General features: G+C 42.4%; 1 protein-coding gene across 1 annotated transcript in view; it reads right to left on the bottom strand.

Annotated features, from left to right (window-relative positions):
• PPA1 (inorganic pyrophosphatase 1) overlaps positions 1 to 17,148 on the bottom strand; it is a 40,652-nt gene extending 23,504 nt beyond the window's left edge. Inside the window, exons 1-2 of the mRNA XM_036928779.2 lie at positions 16,934 to 17,148; positions 14,696 to 14,754 (exon numbers count right to left, since the gene is read on the bottom strand). Coding sequence (XP_036784674.2) covers positions 14,696 to 14,754; positions 16,934 to 16,997 — 123 coding nt within the window. The 5' untranslated portion in view covers positions 16,998 to 17,148. The remainder of the gene's footprint in view (positions 1 to 14,695; positions 14,755 to 16,933) is intronic.
• Between the last annotated feature and the right edge of the window lie 1,146 nt (positions 17,149 to 18,294).

Genomic DNA, 18,294 nt, shown 5'->3' on the forward strand with positions numbered 1-18,294 from the left:
GGAGGAATGGGAGATACTATTTAACGGTTATATAATTTCAGTTCTGCAAGATAAAAGAGTTCTGGAGATGAAGCATGGGGATGGCGGCACCACAGTGTGAATGTATTTATACCTCTGAACTGTACACTTAAAAATGGTTGATGTTAAATTTTATACGTATATTACAATTTAAAAACTGGAAAAAATTACGTATTCTAATATTTCCAACATTTATGCATTTAAAATACTGAGACAAGATTTTAGGAAATTTAGTACAACCCTGTTACAAACTCATGCCTTCTTTCTTTAATCCCAATTGGTTTCAACTATTACTGAGCTCATCCTGGATTTATTGCCTTATTATCCCCATTGTTAGGACTTCTCAGAACTCTGTTTTCCACTTCTACTATGCTTTGGAGTCTAAATCCTTGCTCTGGCAGCAAGCTTTCAGCTCCCTGTTTATAATCACAGAGAAAGCAAGAAAGAGGTTAGTACCCCTAACAGGATGATTTGGACAAGCTTATAGGAGAAAGGGGAAAGGCAGACTTCAGCTTTTGCTCTGACTTCCCAAAGTCATAAAGATAACAATCAGTCTCATTTCCCAGATTTATGATCATTTCATCATTAAGACAAGAATGGTAATGTTAAAAATGCCCAGATTCTAAGGAGATTGGAAACCTAAGTCTAAATTATATCACTTCATTAATCAAAAAGATTTAAAATGGAATTGTTTTAGGGAATAGAACAAATGTAACCTACATGTTAATTAGGCTTTTAATTTCACAGAGTATATGGGAATATTATAGCAGTACAATGATCATAGGTCTCATCTCCAAACTGGTTAGTTTTTGAGGATCAATCAGTTGTCTGACAAGTTGTTTACTAATGAATAGGTTATGGCTATTTTGTAGGCTACTATTATTAATGTAAGGAAGTACATATATAGAGAACGTGCTCTTGCTTTAATTATATCCCATCTCTGAATCTTGGTAGTAAAGCTGAATGTATCTTTATTGGGAAACTTATGAATACCTCATGTCTTCTGAACCATTTCCAACACTGGATCTGAAGCCTAGTGAACATGACAGGTGGTAAATATTACAAAATTACTTAAGTGGCTTAAATTAGACTTTCAAGTTGACCCATTACGTGTTTCTCTAGACAACTTTAGAAATCAAGTAAATACCTGACTTTGGAAGAAATACAAAATCACCTTCTGATTCCACTATCCTTTCTCTTATTTTTCTGTTTTGCAATAAAATTTAGAGAAAAACAGTGGTGGCAGAAAGGATTTTCTTCTAAATTTACCTTGATGTTAGACATAAAGAAGCTAATAAAAAATGAAGGCAACTTGCCTTTTCTTTTTTAATAAAGGTATCTTTGATATACAGTCTTATGAAGTTTTCACATGAGTAACTTTGTGGTTTCAACATTCCCATATTATCAATCCCCCCCACCCCACTGCAATCACAGTCCATCAGCATATTAAGATGCTATAGAGCCATTACTTTTCTTCTCTGTGCTATACTGCCTTCCCCACGACCTACCTATATTGTGAGTGCTAATTATAATGCCCCTTGACCCCGTCTTCATCCCTCCCTACCCCACCTTCCCAAACTCTTCCCTTTGGTAACGACTAGTCCCTTTTTGGAGTCTGTGAGTCTGCTGCTGTTCTGTTCTTTCAGTTTTGCTTTGTTGTTATATTCCACAAATGAGGGAAATCACTTGGTATTTGTCTCCACCTGGCTTATTTCACTGAGCATAACACCCTCTAGCTCCATCCATGTTGTTGCAAATGGTAGGATCTGTTTTTTCTTATGGCTAAGTAAAATTCCATTGTGTATATGTACACCTTCTTTATCCATTCATCTACTGATGGACATTTAGGTTACTTCCATTTATTGGCTATTGTAAATGGTGCTGCAATAAACAGGGGTGCATATGTCTTTTTGAATCTGAGAAGTTGTTTTCTTTGGGAAAATTCCTAGGGGTGGAATTCCTGGGTCAAATGGTATTTGTATTTTTAGTTTTTTGAGGAATCTCCATACTGCTTTCCACAATGGTTGAACTAATTTACATTCCCACCAGCAGTGTAGGAGGGTTCCCCTTTCTCCACATCCTTGCCAGCATTTGCTGTTTCTTGTCTTTTGGATGTTGGCCATCCAAACTGGTGTGAGGTAATATCTCATTGTGGTTTTAATTTGCATTTCCCTGATAATTAGCGATGTGGAGCATCTTTTCATGTGCCTGTTGGCCATCTGAATTTCTTCTTTGGAGAAGTGTCTGTTCAGATTCTCCGCTCATTTTTCAATCAGGTTATTTGTTTTTTGGGTGTTGAGGTATGCGAGCTCTTTATATATTTTTTAATGTTAACCCTTTATTGGATAAGTCATTTATGAATATATTCTCCCATACTGTAGGATGCCTTTTTGTTCTGCTGATGGAGTCCTTTGCTATACAGAAGTTTTTAGTTTGATGGAGTCCCACTTGTTCATTTTTGCTTTTGTTTCCCTTGCCCGAGGAGATGTGTTCAGAAAAAAAGTTGCTCATGTTTATATTCAAGAGATTTTGAAGTCTGCTTGACTTTTTAAAAAATTTCTAGAGTAGTTTTTCAGTATAAAATCCCTATCAGAAGAGCTCATGTATTTAATAAGGAGGTGCTCCACCCCCATAGAAGTATTTCTGAAAAGGTGTAGCAGGTCTCATCATTTCCAAGAGTATTCTGCTTTACTCAGTGCTCCTCAAGTGACAATGGCTCTTAACTCTTAGTTTTAAATTTTGGCTTCAAAGTCAGTTTTGTGATTACAGGATATAATCTAAGTTGTTAAAAGTAAATGAGTCCTCCTGGTACCCTGTTGGTAGGATTGTAAATTGGTGCAGCCACTATGGAAAACAGTATGGAGTGTCCTCAAAACACTAAAAATAGAAAAACCATATAATCTAGCAATCCCACTTCTGGGCATATAGCCCAAAGAAATTAAATCAAAACTTTGAGATATCTGCACTCTCATGTTCACTGCAGCATTATTCATAATAGTCAAGATATGGAAACAACCTAAGTGTCCAACACTAGATGAATGGATAAAGAAGATGTGGAGTATATATAGAGAGAGTGGAATGTTATTTGGTCTCAAAAAGGAAGGACACCTTGCTATTTGTGGCAACATGGATAAATGTGAAGGATATTCTGCTAAATGAAGTAAGTCAAAGAGAGAAAGACAAATACTCTGTATCACTCATATGTGGAATCTAAAAAAGTAAAACTCGGAAACAGAGTATAATGGTGGTTTCTAGGGGCTGGAGGAAATGGGGGGATGTTGCTCAAAGGGTACAAACTTTCAGTTATAAGATGATTAAGTTCTGGAGATCTAATGTACAGCATGGTTCTATGAAATTTGCTAAGAGAGCAGATCTTAAGTGTTCTTACCGTAACACAAAAGGTGAATATGTGAGGTGACAGAGAACTCAATTAGCTTGATTGGGAGATCATTTCACAATATATATGTATTTATCAAAACATCACACTATACACCTTAAATAAATACAACGATTTTAGTCAATCATACCTTAATAAAGCTGAAAAGGTTTTACTTTAAAAATTAAAAATGGGTTCTTGAATTATTTCATTGATAAGTGACAAAAGTCTATCAGAAGCTGACAGAAACATACATGATGGCCAAAGTTCACACTGTGTGCACCTTATTCATTTAGAACTGTAACTTCACAAAGGAAAACATGACTTATGCCAACCAAAAGAAAATTTGCTCTCATGGTATTAAGAGTCCAGGGGAGATAGTTAACCTGTTAAAATTTTTAAAAACATCTTCAGTAATACCCATTTTCCAATTACACAGATTTTCTACTCACAGCAACAAACTTTTGTGTTTGGTAACATGGCTGCCATATGTACCTATAAAGAGTAATAAAATTTAATTGGCATGTCACAACTAAGAATAAGCTCCTATTTTTTTCCCTTCAGATGAGCATTTAAGAGGACTAAATTTTGAAAACAGGTATTCTTATCACAATCTCTGTTTACTTCCTTCTTTATAAAATCAAGCAAAAGAGTCTGCATTTCCATGTGTCAAACTTTTCTATGATTTGCAATGACTAAGAATTTTTACCATAGAACCTTTCCCAAAAGGCACATTAACACCAAATTGCAATTTCAGAGACTTCACAGACCTCAGAAACCCATTGATGGGCATTCCAGAGTCTTGGGCCACCAAGAATCCCTGGACTAGTAGACTTGACTTCATAGCCTTCCCAAAGGAAGAAAGGTCTTATTCATTTCCAAAGTCTTAAAAAAAAAAAAAAAGAAAAAGAAAGAAAGGCAAGTTTTTTCCCCTCTGCATTATCAGAGAGATATTCACTGCAGAAAATTTGGAAAATAAAAAAAGCCAAAGTAAAACCCACCCTACATATATACCTGTAATCACACATGACACTTAGCTCACTGGTTAAGACCACAGGTTCTGAGCCAGAACACCTGGGTTTGAATCCTGTGCCTCTACCCCTTATGAGTTCTAGTTGGTAATCCTGGACAATGGGGTTAATAAAAGAACCTAGCTTAGAGAATGACATGATGGCTAAATGAGATAGCCTACTGTGGATATAATCAAAGTTCTTGTGGCCAGGATTCTCACCTGGCCCTGGTTGGCGTGCTCACTACACACGTGTGAGCAATACGTTGCTATTGACTCTACATAAAGAGCTCTGCCCAGTGCTCTGGGGGACATGATTGCAAGGCTGCAAGCCTGCAGAAGAGCAGAGCAGGGGCTGGAGTGGTGGCAGCGCAAAGGACAGAGGCCCAGAGGATGGCTGTGCGGATAGAGAGGCCCAGAGGTGGAGACTGGCTTGCTGAATGCAGACTCGCTCTGAGTGGACAAGATTTTAGTGACTGATCTGCCACCGTGGAAATAAGTTGGATATAACCCTTTCACCCCAAGAATGTTCTCCTGTCATTTCTTTGGTCATATTGAATCCATAGTGAACTTGCCCAGGGCTGGAACCCATTGGCAAAACGTCCACATAAAGGCTTTAGTATTGTGCTTGAGATATGGGAAGCATTCAATAAATATTAATATATATACATATATATTTAACAGTGATTTTTATTGAGACTTCATCAATAGACCATATTTACAGAATCATGGGACTTCAGGGTAGGATGTAATCTGAAACCCCACTAAGCCTAACAGTGCTCGAAGGCAAACTAACTTGCCTAATGTAGCAAAGCCACTTAATGGTAAAACCAGGACAAAAATCAAGATTTCTTGCTCCTAGTTCAGTGATTTTTTTACTCTATAAAATAGAGCCCCGAGAGGCTTGAGAAATAACCAGTCATCGTGGTCAACACCATCAAACTATTTTTATTTTTTTGGTTGTTGTGTATTGAGGCTTCATTATAAAGCCAGACATTATGACTGCACATTATATGCTTATTTAATTATCACAACTTTAAGTTGATAAACCACAGAGATTATGGTTAGAATATTACTTTCAAAATTTAGTCACCTTAAAGCTCATTGGAGGAGAAAAAAAAGGAGCTTATTCACAGTTATAAATGCCAAGTAAGCTTAATTATTATCAGTTTTCATCTGTGTTCCCAGTTCTAACTTTGGTTTGGAAAACACAAAACCAAACGATAAATAAAACAACAGAAAACCCAAGCATTCTATATAAAGTTGGGGAAGACAAATGGCGTTTCAATTATTCAGTGACAATTTTAAAACTCCAACTTATGCAACTAACTGTCTATAAGAAGAAAAAGAAAATTCAAAGCAAAGTGAACCCTGTAAGGAAGTAAGTAATGTATAAAGCACCCACCTGAGTAGTATATCTCCTCTTAAAGTTTTAGATAGTGAGATAGTATCTTTAAAAAGTTAAAAATGATACACAACTGCAGAATATAATTGTGGGGAAGTTGGGGTTCCTAGGGCCAGGATCCTCACTGAACTTAAACCACCTGATGATATAGCTGGCCTGTTGCTAGGCTGCCGCTTCCACACTTGTAGGCAATAAGCTATTGTGCTACATAGAGAGCTGGCCCAGTGCTCAGGGCAGAGGCAGAGACGCTAGTGCTCGACCTACTGCCGGAGAACAAGCGGGGTAATAAACCCTTCCACCCCAAGAATGTTTTGCTGTTGATTCCTTTGGTCACACTGAATCCATAGCGAACTTGACCAGGACTGAAACCCATTGGCAAGACAAATGGCAAAAGTCGGCAGCGTTCACTGTTGACCAAGGGAAAAGACAGGCTGCCCTTATGGGAGGGGTACTTCAGCGGGCTGCCTCTGTGAATGGGGAGACAGTGGATCATCCCCCTAAGGGTATGTGGTCTGAGGTGGCTTGCCTCCTAGAGGACTGGGCCCCACCCCAAGACTGGAGGCAAGTGGAGTTGACACCTGAGGCAGAAGGGGTGGCTCTTGGTAGAGTGAGCGGATTCTTTGAGAAGCAGAGTGCCCCTGAGGCAGCGGGGACTGTGGATTGGCTGCTTCTCACAGTCTTAAAAAGGTCTACAGAGGAGACCCAAGAAATTGCGGGGTGAGAACACGAGCTGCAAACTTCAATAGATTCCCTGAGGAGGGAAATGGCATTGTTGCAAGAGGTGGCAGGAGAATGCGAGCTGCAAACCTCTGTGGATTCCCTGAGGAAGGAGATGGTCTTGATGCAGCACGAGAGTGCTGGCAGCAAGGAGCATTGGAGACGAGATGGCAGCGCTGCCAGTTGTTCTGAAGGAGGAAGAGGTCATCAAGGAAAAAGATTAACTACTGAGAGAAGCACAGGTGTCGGGGGGTGGGGATGGGGTGGCATGAGAACATCAGCTGCAAAGCATTGAGCTGAAGGTAAGAGACCTTCTGAAGACAGACGCAGCATTGCTGCGAGGCACAGTAGAAAAGGTAAAGGTTGTAGCAGAGGAGAGCACTCAGGGAAGGGGAGAGAAAGGTGCCATCAGCCCCAGAAATGGAGGAGCTGGAGGATGAAGGGGTGGTGCCAGAGGCACTGGCACCTCCTGTATTGAAAGCATGCCCAGTGGTTGTAAAGAAAATAAAAATCCAGCAGCTGAAAGTTCCCCAAGGAGAGGAGCAGCCCCCTCCCCAGGTCATGGAGCACTCTTTGGTCCACCCCTACACTCAGGCTGAGTTGGTGGGTTTGGGCTCCCGGTTTAGGCAGAAGCCCTCGGAGTCAATATCAGCTTGCCTCCTGCGCATGTGGGACTTAGGGGTGGATGGAATTGTTCTGTCGGGATCAGAGATGGGAAAGCTGACTTCCCTGTCAGTGCAGCCTGCCTTGAGGCAGCAATTGCAAAATGCACATCAGACCGGAGGGAGTCACTCCCTCCTCGATTGGCTTATGGCTGCACTTCGTGCTTATGTGGCCCAATCCGGGTGATCCACCATCCTCTCCTGTTAGATGGCAGACATGCTGAGCTCCAACAGGTGCTATGAGAGCTAGGCCTAAGAAATGCCATCTATAGTCCAGAGAATTATAACCCAGATGAAGAGATTTTCACTACTGGGATGAGAAATATTTGTACTTCAAACGGCTCCTACATCCCTCTTTGGGTCTCTAGTGGCTATTCTTTCCCCTCACTTAGGGCATCCCATAAGCGAGGTGACATGTACAGTAGCACACTTAGGAGAGGCAGAGGCAACAAGAATCTGGAAAGAAATAAGACCTGTTATTCACAAGAAGAATTTACAGGGCCCCATGAAGGTTACAAGGACCCAGATGTGGGTTGATTTAATACGGGCAGGAGCAGATGGAAGGAAATTAGATAGGAAGTCCAATAGGATCTTACTAGAGCTATGGCAACAGCTGAAACCAGAGCAGCAGTTCCAGCCATTAAGGCCAAAGAGGCAGAGGTCAGAGACAGAACCACGAGTCCGGCCTGTGTGCTTGCAAGGCTTCCTGCTGGAGAACGAGCCAACCTCACTTGAGCCCACACAGGAACGTGATTGGGGAACACAGTTTGACTGAGGGAAAGGTCAAGGTATCTGCCCTGAGGGACCAGGGGGGGACCGGGGGCCACATGTTGAAATAGCTATCCATTGGTCCCCAGTGAACATACAACGTGTCCTGGCTCTGGTGGACACAGGGGCTGAATGTTCACTGATTCATGGTAACCCGGAGCGGTTCCCCGGGACCTCCACTATCATAGATGGATACGGGGGTAAGGCTATCAGGGTGAAAAAAGCCCAAATTCCTTTGGGAATAGGGCATCTATCCTCAAAAGAGTATACTGTGTATATATCTCCTATTCCTGAGTATATTTTGGGGATTGATATCCTGCAGGGTCTGTGGTTGAGACCACTGCAGGTGAGTTCAGACTGAGAGTACGTGTGGTGAAGGCAGTTCTGAGGGGACATGCTAGGCACCCACCCATAGGTTTGCCTGTGCCTTGGCAGGTGACTAATACCAAACAATACAAACTGCCTGGAGGGCATAAAGAGATTGGAGAAACTCTCCAGGAGCTGGAAAAGGTGGGTATTATAAAGATAGTCCTTTCAATTCCCCAGAGTGGCCTGTAAAAAAGCCATATGGCTCCTGGTGTATGACTGTGGATTATAGAGAACTGAATAAAGTCATAGCCCCTATGCATGCTGCTGTCCCCTGTATTGCAGGCTTGATGGATACCCTCAGCCATGAACTAGAAACATACCATTATGTGGTAGATCTTGCTAATGCCTTCTTTTTCATTGACATTGAGCACGAAAGTCAGGAACAGTTTGCCTTCACGTGGAAAGGACAGCAATGGACTTTCACTGTTCTACCACAGGGATACCTCCACAGCCCTACCATCTGTCATGGACTTGTAGCCCAGGACTTGGCTACATGGGAGAAACCGTCAATGGTGTGGCTGTACCATTATATTGATGATGTCACGCTCACATCCAATTCTCTTTCAGATCTAGAAGGTGCAGCACCTAGACTGCTGCAACATTTACAGGAGAAAGGATGGGCTGTGAACAGCACCAAAGTTCAGGGACCTGGTTTGTCTGTTAAATTCTTGGGGGTCATCTGGTCAGGTAAGACCAAAGTTATACCAGAAGCAGTTATAGACAAAGTCCAGGCCTTTCCTACCCCTACAACTGTAGCATTGCTACAGGAATTTCTGGGTCTTCTAGGCTAATGGAGAGTGTTTATACCACATTTGGCGCAAATTCTGAAGTCCTTATACCGGTTGGTATGAAAGGGTGTCAGGTGAGACTGGGATGAGACATGTGCATCTGCCTTTACTACAGCAAAACGGGCAGTCAAGGCCATGCAGCCCTTGAGTGTGATAGACCCATCAAGGCCCTGTGAGCTGGAGTTCATGTCACTGAAGATGGTTATGGCTGGGGTCTCTGGCAGCGGCTTGAACGACCTCGCCAACCCATTGGATTCTGGTCACAACTCTGGAAGGGGGCAGAGTTACGATACACTTTGATAGAAAAATGACTGGCTGCTGTGTATCACGCCTTGCTGGCTACAGAACCCATCACTGGAATGGTCCCAATAAAGGTAATAACCACCTATCCCATCTTGGCATGGGTACGAGACTGGACCCAGAAGCCAAGGAGTAGTGTGGCACAAACACCCACACTAGCCAAGTGGGGTGCTTACCTACAGCAGCATAGTGCCCTCTCTAGTAGCCCCTTGAGTGAAGAACTCCAATGCTTGTTGGGGCCGGTGACATATACCAGTGAAAAGCAGGAAGAACTTGCTTTTGAACCATTAATAGCAGAGTCTCTATTGGGAGGGAAGAGCCCCTATACCCGAAGATGCATGGTATACAGATGACTCCAGCTGTGGGCAGCCCCCAAAATGGAGGGCCATAGCTTTCCATCCTAAGACTGAGACAATATGGATGGAAGACAGAGAGGGGAAGAGCAGCCAATGGGCAGAGTTGTGGGCTGTGTGGCTTGTGATCAGCCAGGAGCCCTCCCCTACAGTTCTCTGCACTGACAGCTGGGCTGTCTATTGGGGCTTGACCCTGTGGCTACCAACCTGGTACCATGCCAACTGGTTGCTCACTGACCCCTTTGGGGGCAAGACTTATGGGCCTGTGGTCAGACCAAAATAATTACAGTATACCATGTGACAGGTCATTTGCCACTGGCATCCCCAGGAAATGATGAGGCAGACAAATTGGCCTGGATACGTTGGTTAGAAGGAAAGTCTGCCTCTGATGTAGCCCAATGGCTACATCAGCGTTTGTTGCATGCAGGGCAAAAGACAATGTGGGCTGTAGCCCATCAGTGGGGCTTGCCTTTGACCTTCGAAGAAGTTAGTAGAGCCTGGCAGGAGCGTGTCGTGTGCTCCAAAAGGGACTTACACCGAGTTCCACAACAACATGGGACAATAGCTAAGGGGCCTATATCCCTCGTCAGGTGGCAGATAGACTATATTGGGCCTCTACCGTGTCAGAAGGATATTGGTACGCGATGACTTGTGTGGACACAGCTACTGGACTTCTGGTTGCTTTTCCTACCCGTTGTGCAGACCAGCAGATGACCAAAAGAGGCCTGGAGCGTCTCTTTGCTGCCTATGGCCGACCACAGGTGATTGAGAGTGATCAGAGCACCCATTTTACTGGACATACACTGCAAGAATGGGTACGACAGCTGGGAATCAAGTGGAAGTTTCATGTGCCATACAATCCTACTGCAGCAGGCATGATAGAGAGGCACAATGGCTTGTTAAAATACGGACTAAAGATACCAATAGTCTGCGGGGATGGTCAGTCCGCTTATGGATCATACTACGGCGTTTGAATGAGACCCCCCCGAAAGGGAGCTTTGAGCCCCATAGACATGTTAACACATATGGCAGCCTCCCCCATACAACTGCAAGTACAAACCAAGGAAGAATCACTGAAGCCAAGGTTTGGCCACCAGAATAACATCTTGCTGCCAGCACCAACTTCACTGAACCCCGGAGACTCCACTGAGTGGACATGGCCTTGGACCTTTCGACAAATGGACCAATGATGGCTGGCTCTCCTGGCACCTTGGGGACAAGGCCTGGAAGCTGGCCTCCTGTGTATTCCTGGAATAACAGCAGAGTGGCCGCCAAAGGTCACAGTAGTATATCCTGAATGGCCAGAAGGTAAGAGCATCTTACCGGGGAGTTTTGTTTTATCATTACGGCCAGTGCATGCACCTTCAGTAGCACTATATATAGACCCTTCAGTAACCCCCACGAGGAAAGGAGTAAAAGTATGGTATAGTAGACCTGGAAGGGACCCCCTTCCTGCTACAGTCCTATCACAGGACCACTCTTGCATGCATCCTACCTGATGGACAAGATTTGCCTATGTTGGTGGCATTAAAATGTGTGTCTTATCACCCTTAAAGTCTTTGTGGACTGGGAACTTCCTCAGGCTTAAGAATTATTATAATTTTTCTATCAAAATCTTGCTGTATCTTAATTTTTATTATCTCTAAGTTGTTGTTATCCTCTGTTGCTATTGTGGAATCTGGTTACAGTGCTCCAGCTTTCTCGTACAGGGGCCATTGCAGAAGACTGAAAGCATGTAGATTGTAAGGTGAGAATCCTGGAGGGGTGGAGTGTGGGGAAGTTGGGTTTCCTATGTCCAAGATCCTCACTGAACTTAAACCACCTGATGATGTAACTGGTCTGTTCCTAGGCTACCACTTCCACACCTGTGGGCAATAAGCTATTATTGCGCTATATAGAGAGCTTGGCCCAGTGCTCTGGGCAGAGGCAGAGACGCTAGTGCTCGACCTACCACCAGGAGAACAAGAACCCAGGTAATAAACCCTTTCACCCCAAGAAGGTTTTTCTGTCGATTCCTTTGGTCACACTAAATCCATAGCGAACTTGCCCAGGGCTGAAACCCATTGGCAAGACAATAATCCATTAAATTTCTGAAGCATCAATCTATTTGATTAGAAGTTTTTTTAAAAGAGAAAAGAAACAGTTTCATATTTATACATCCTGCCAACAGTTATTTGAAAAACAAGTAGAAACCTGTATTGTTAGAATTAGTATTTAACATCAAAGTTTAAGATACAGCATAGAAAAATACGAAACTTCTAAAATTAAAACAGCAAGTCATGATATTTGAGTTCTTTTAAGATATAGATAAAGCTTTAATCTACCCAGTGTTTCACAGTTTATGCTATGTTCTGGATTTTTTAAATTTGTTTTCTCAGTATTTTATTTCAGAGGACACTCTGAGCCCCAGGTATTTTTATACTTGATCCCAAAATAGACATAGAACAAAGGACATCCCTACAATAAGAAAAGAATCCAGTGAGTCCTTGCTTTTGCCTTCTTCCACCCAATGGATTGGGAAATACCCAAGCAGGGTATGAGTCACAAGAAATTCCAGAACTGGCTGGATTGATTACTTAATGGCATGTATACCAAACTGAATGCTATCCACATTGGAAAGGTCCTGATGTTGAGAATATAAGCCCTTGGGCATTTTTCCTTAATAGAAGACTGAGCTATGTTAAAGATACTTTTGCTCATTATGATCCCTCAAAGGACTGACCATATTAGGGAAAAAGTCTATGTCCACAAATTAAAAATGTATTTACATAAACTTAATCACATTGGAATTTTTTTCAAAGCATATTCTTCTGTAACCAACAGAATTAATCAGATCTTTTATTTAGGCTATAATCCAAAATAATTTGTGTACCACACCCCTATTTGTATTGTGTATATATTAAACTTCCTTAAAAACAAAACAAAACAAAACAGCTCTTTCCTGCTTCTCAGGCAGAAATCAGAAGTGCTGAGGTTCACTGAGGTCTGGGCCACTGATGAAATCCAGAGCTCTTGCAAGAGTTTGTGCTTTTAAACAGCTCAGGGTGGTATAAAGGTAGAGTCTTCATTTGAATAATCTCAGATTACAGATACAATCAGTCTCAGGTAAAACTCCGAGTCACAGGCAATGTGAGTGGAGATGTTTTACATAACACCAAAATGTAGTCTGTTTCCTGTGTTGGGGTAACTTGAAGCAGCACTAAGATTAGGTACCAAGAACTGCTATGATCACTCTGATCCTTCAGTAGAATATTGTCCAATCACATATAGATATGGCCTAAATGTTTGTGTCCCCCACAAAAATTTGTATGTTGAAATTCTAACCCTCAAAGGTGATGGAATAATAGGTGAGACCTTTAGAAGTGCTTAAAACATGAGCCCAAACAGACTAAGACAGTTAAGAATATACACGAAAAACAGCTCTATGTCAAAAAAATGTTTTCCTTCCTTAGAACAGTTGTATGCCAAGGTGCCATCAATAAACTTAGGGTCATCATTTTATACCTCTTCATTACTCAAAATGGTCTGAGATGTTACTATGAAGTACTTTGATATACATACTAATTATACAACAAACAGATGATTCAAGCCAACCAAATGATGCCATTTCAAGAGGAAGGAAGGATCCTGCAGTTCATTAACAACTCCCAGGAAATGAGATGTAACAAATTAGAGTTTCTGAATAAATACAACTTTGAGAACCCCACAGGAGAACACATGCCAATTAGAGGTCCCTCTTGTAACTGTGCCATGTAATTGGCCTTCGACTATTTGCTCCACTGCCTCAAGATGGAGTCCAGCCCAGGCAAACTCCTCAGAAGCAACATGAGGTTAGATTTTCTGCCAAGGCCCAAGTGTGAGTACGGAACTACAGCAGACTTCCTGGTAAAAGCAGAGTGAATTTATCTATTTCTCTCTGATCATCAAATACAGAAATACAGTAAGACTCAGTACACACAAGGATAAGACTGTACCTTTACCATTATTCTAGAAGTGCATTGGAATGTAATGTTCACATGTGTTATGTATAGACATTCTAGCAAACGAAGGTCAATAACCTATGTAGCTTTTACAACTTGAAAAGATTTCCACTCACTGTAAATTCAGCTTCTGGATAAACGAAAAAAATTTAAAGATATAAAAAAGAATCTGACATTTGTCTTTGCATGAGTTCTTGAATAAAATACAAACTTCTCTTATTGGAAAAGAGGCTGAAACAGGCTAGTGTTTAAAGAAAAGAAAAACCTATCTAAATTTCTACAAATAGCTCAGGCTCTTTGTAAAAAGATGAGAAAATGGAAAAAAGGCAAAAATGAAAAACAAAGACAAAAAGAGTCACTAGCAATTCTGCCTCCCAAGGATCACAAAGATTTAGGAATATGTAGTCATAGACATTTTTTTCCTAGGTAAAGATTCTTACCAATTTGTGGTAAATCCACCAATATGTACTAACATTAGATTCTTTCAGCTCACTGATGTGAATGGGAACAGACATCTCTTTTTAGAAGTCTTTGGACTTAACCTTTATTAACACAAGTTGCAGATCTTAACTCTACCAGTCCATTAAAAGTACTGAATTTTCCTGTATCCACTCAATAATCTAGACAAATTTTGTGCTGGCTACCTGGTTAATTTTAAAACCACTTATGAAGTATAAGATTTTAGTTCCAAATACACATACAAAAAAAAACCAATGTGACTTTTTTTTTTAACCAAGCCAGCTTTAAAACACTTGTTTCTTTCTCCAACTTTTACTTGCTTCTTTAACCAAATAATCTGGATTTAACACTGATTTCTTATTTAGCCAATGCACCTTGAACTCACAGTGCAATGACACATTTTAAGCACTTGTTAAGACATATAAGAAAATCCTTATGTGGAACTCACTGATCTGAGAAGAGAATGTGTTCAAAAGATAAGGATGTCTTACCTTATCTGCATAAATTGGAATATCATGAAATGGAGATATATATTGTCCTTTTTCATTTTCTGCAAAATGAATTAGAAAAAGTTATTATTCTTATGGTTAATTATATTTCCCACTGCATGAAGTACACTTTATTTTTTAAATACTTCATTTTTTAAAAGCAGTTTTAGGTTTACAATAAAATTGAGAAGATAGAGACTTCCATTATACCTCCTGCTTCCACAAGTGCATAGCCTCCCTCATTATCAACACCACTCACCACAACATGGACATTTTTTATACCAAGATTTTATTCCCACACCAGAAAAACTGGTGTGGGAACACAGAAGTTGCATACATAAGAATACAAAGGATGATCAAATTGTTTTGGATTGATCTTGCATCAATTAACAGTTTATGAAACTAATGAAATACTTGGGCTAGGGAAGAAGGGAGAAGGCCAATTTGCTGAATTATAAACTGTGTTCTTTAAGTGATGTTCCAGGAAGACAGAGTTATCTTAGATTATGATTTTTCTTAAGGATAATCAAGTTGCAACACTTTCACAGGTAATTTCTGTATTCTAGAGACCTGCCATATCCAAAAAGTAATTTTAAAATTTCCTTGCTATTTTTTAGGAAACCTAAGGGTCAATTCACATTGCATCCCTTCATATTTAAAAAACAAAGTAGAACAGGAAAAAAAATGAGGGATGACCCCAATCTCATAATGGTTCCTTTAGAGTCAACTGTGACTTTGCAGTTCAACCCACTCTCAGTTTTAAAGTAATTGGTAAATATAACATTATAGGTAAAAAAGCTGTAAGGAAGGATGCTAAGCAATCTAGTATTAAGGAAAAAAATAAGAATCAAAGAATGGCTTTTGTCTCCCATAACGATCATCAAATACTTTCAATCAATACATTATCTAAGTAAAAACTGATCTGCAAATATAGTTTGAAGAGTTACCCAAATCATACTCCCACTTTCAAACGAGAGAGTGACCTCTCTAAATACCCCCTACAGAGAAATTCTGGAGACAAAACTATCCCCCACCCCCAAAAAATAGTAAAGTGAATTATTCGTCAGAAGTTTCTGCACTGCCCTTACTCAATTCTGAAATTAAATAAAATGGAAGTCCCACCCTTCCTGGATTTTACATGGTATCTAATCTTGTATAACTTCAGAGTTCACTTTCCCTTTCCTCCCAGACCATGCTACTTTTTTGCCAGGAGCTTTATTCATTCTTTCAGTATTCCGAAACGTCCCCTCTTTCCTGCCCTTCACGTTCGAGAACGCTAAGAATTCACTGCACCTGCCCATTTCCTTCTGAATAAAAAGGTAAAGAAGTTCAAATAGAATCGCCTTTGGTGACACATTTGCGAACGCCTCGTTTATGTCCAATAATCTAGTCCTAGTGGCTTGGGGGGAAGGGTAGAGGATAAAGATAAACCCGAGATAGCTTTCCTTCACCTACACCCAAAAAAGGTCGAGTGCCAAGGAGAGCGGGGCGCCGCCAACCTGCAGCCTCCTCAGCTTAAGGTGTGGACTTGGGGTAGGTATCTCTTAGACTCCGATTCCCTGCACAGGGTAAAAATTGGCACTTTCTACTGTGCCTTCCAGATTGACGTCACCTGTCTGACTTGAGGGGAACAGCTTTCTGTTTCATAAGGCGCTTTCCCAGCATCAGTGCCAGGGGAAAACACCCGACCCGAGAGGCAGGAGCGCTGCCGGCACCCCAAGAAAGGGCTCTAGTCCACTGCCAGCTCCTGAACCGGGCCTCAGTTTCCCCGTCTGTAGAACCAAGGGTTGAACTTGACCCCACCTGACGCCCACAGTCTGAGCTAAAGGGGAGGAACTAAAACCCTTAAGGAGTCACCGCCAGCACTCCCCTTCCTCCAAACTGAGCAATCCTCTTACGGGGATTAGTTTACCTCCAGGCACCTTTCTAAGGTGACTCAGTGGTTTCCTTTTCCAATAAGACACTGCCTCAACCCGGACACCTGCAAAACCAGCCTGGCTCACGGACGGGTCCAACCGGCGTGTGAAACAGGAACACCGATCCACGCCATGCCTCCCGAGAGCTGGATGTATGAAATGGTAGGGCCAGGCCGGCCCCGGCCCTGGGGAGCGCGAGGAGCCCCGCCAGCGTCTGGGACGAGGGGCCGAGCGCGGGCCGCAGACGCTCGCACCACAGGCAAGGCGAGTCCCCGGAATGAATGGGCAGGCGAGTGGGGAAGGGCCGCGCGCCGCCAACACTCACTGAGGAAGACTCGATATTCGAGGGTGAAGGGCGCGGCGCGCTCCTCGCTGCTGAAGCCGCTCATGGTGCCAGATACCAGCAGCCGCCGCTGCCACAGAGCCACAAGCTCGCACGCGGCGCGGACTGACAAGGAGAGACCTTCGCGCCTGCGCACGGCGGAGCCTGGACCAGCGAGAAGCGAGAACGGCTTTTAAACTGCCACGCACCCCGCCCCCCCCCAGCGCCACCCTCCCGGCCCAGCCCACGCGCAGGCGCACTCCGCCCGGCACGCGCGTACCCGAGCCCCAGCCCCGCCCCCTCGGGCCCAGCCTCTGAGGACCGCCCCTTTTTGAGCCGAGGCTGGACCACGTGGCTGGCTGCCGGTTCTGGCTCTGTTCTTCTGCCTCCGCCCAAAGGCTCTGGGACTCACGCAGAGGGGAATAAAAGAGCAAGTTCTCCACTTGGCCCAGCTAGGAATGACTACCGACCTCTCCCCAATCACGCACACTGGGAATTCACCTTTGACTCTTACACCCTTATCCGCGGAGTAATTCCTTGTCTAAAGAGTCATTTAGAAGTCATCTGCTTCATCAGACAGACCCTGTCAGTGTCAAAGGTGCGCACTTTTCTGATTTGTTTAGGCAAATTTGAGGCATGTAACTTACCCCCTAATGACTACCAGCTAGGTAACAGCTCCACCACTTCCTAGTATACGACAGCGGGCATATTGCTATTAACCTCTCTCAGTTTCTTATCTGGGAAATGTAGATAGTAATAACTATGTCATGAGTTGTTGGGATGATTAACTGACTTGATACACATCATGAGTTGGAGGAAGAGCCTGGCTTTTAGGAACTCAGGAAATGTAACTTGTTATTCCTACCCTCCTCAGTGGAGGATTCACTCTGTCCCTCCTTATCCTACCCACCCCAGGTGCTCAGGGACCTGAGAGATGCAATCATGGGGAAAGTCCAGGCATGAGCTCGGTCTCTTGAGGACATTTCTCTCAGGCCTAACCTCCTTGGAGCTTGTTTTTCTACTTCTGTTCCCTCATGTCAGGCCAGACCCCAAAAGCCTTAATTTGACTGAGGCTGTGGGCAGAGATTTGTATCACTTCCCCAATCCCATAGCTTATATTATATATATTAAAAGCATATATATATATATATATATATATATATATATATATATATACATTTCAAAATCCTAATTATAAATTAGGAAATTATTATTCACTAATTTGATTATATAATAACTATTATTTCAAAGAATGCATAGTTTGATGGGCTGGGTTTCTTTAATTAACTTGTGTTTCTAAGTCATTAAAGATAATATGCCTTAAAGACATTTTGACTTATTAGACTCTTTAAATAAATGTCTGT

Source organism: Manis pentadactyla, chromosome 8, assembly GCF_030020395.1.
Source record: "Manis pentadactyla isolate mManPen7 chromosome 8, mManPen7.hap1, whole genome shotgun sequence".
Lineage (NCBI taxonomy): Eukaryota > Metazoa > Chordata > Mammalia > Pholidota > Manidae > Manis > Manis pentadactyla.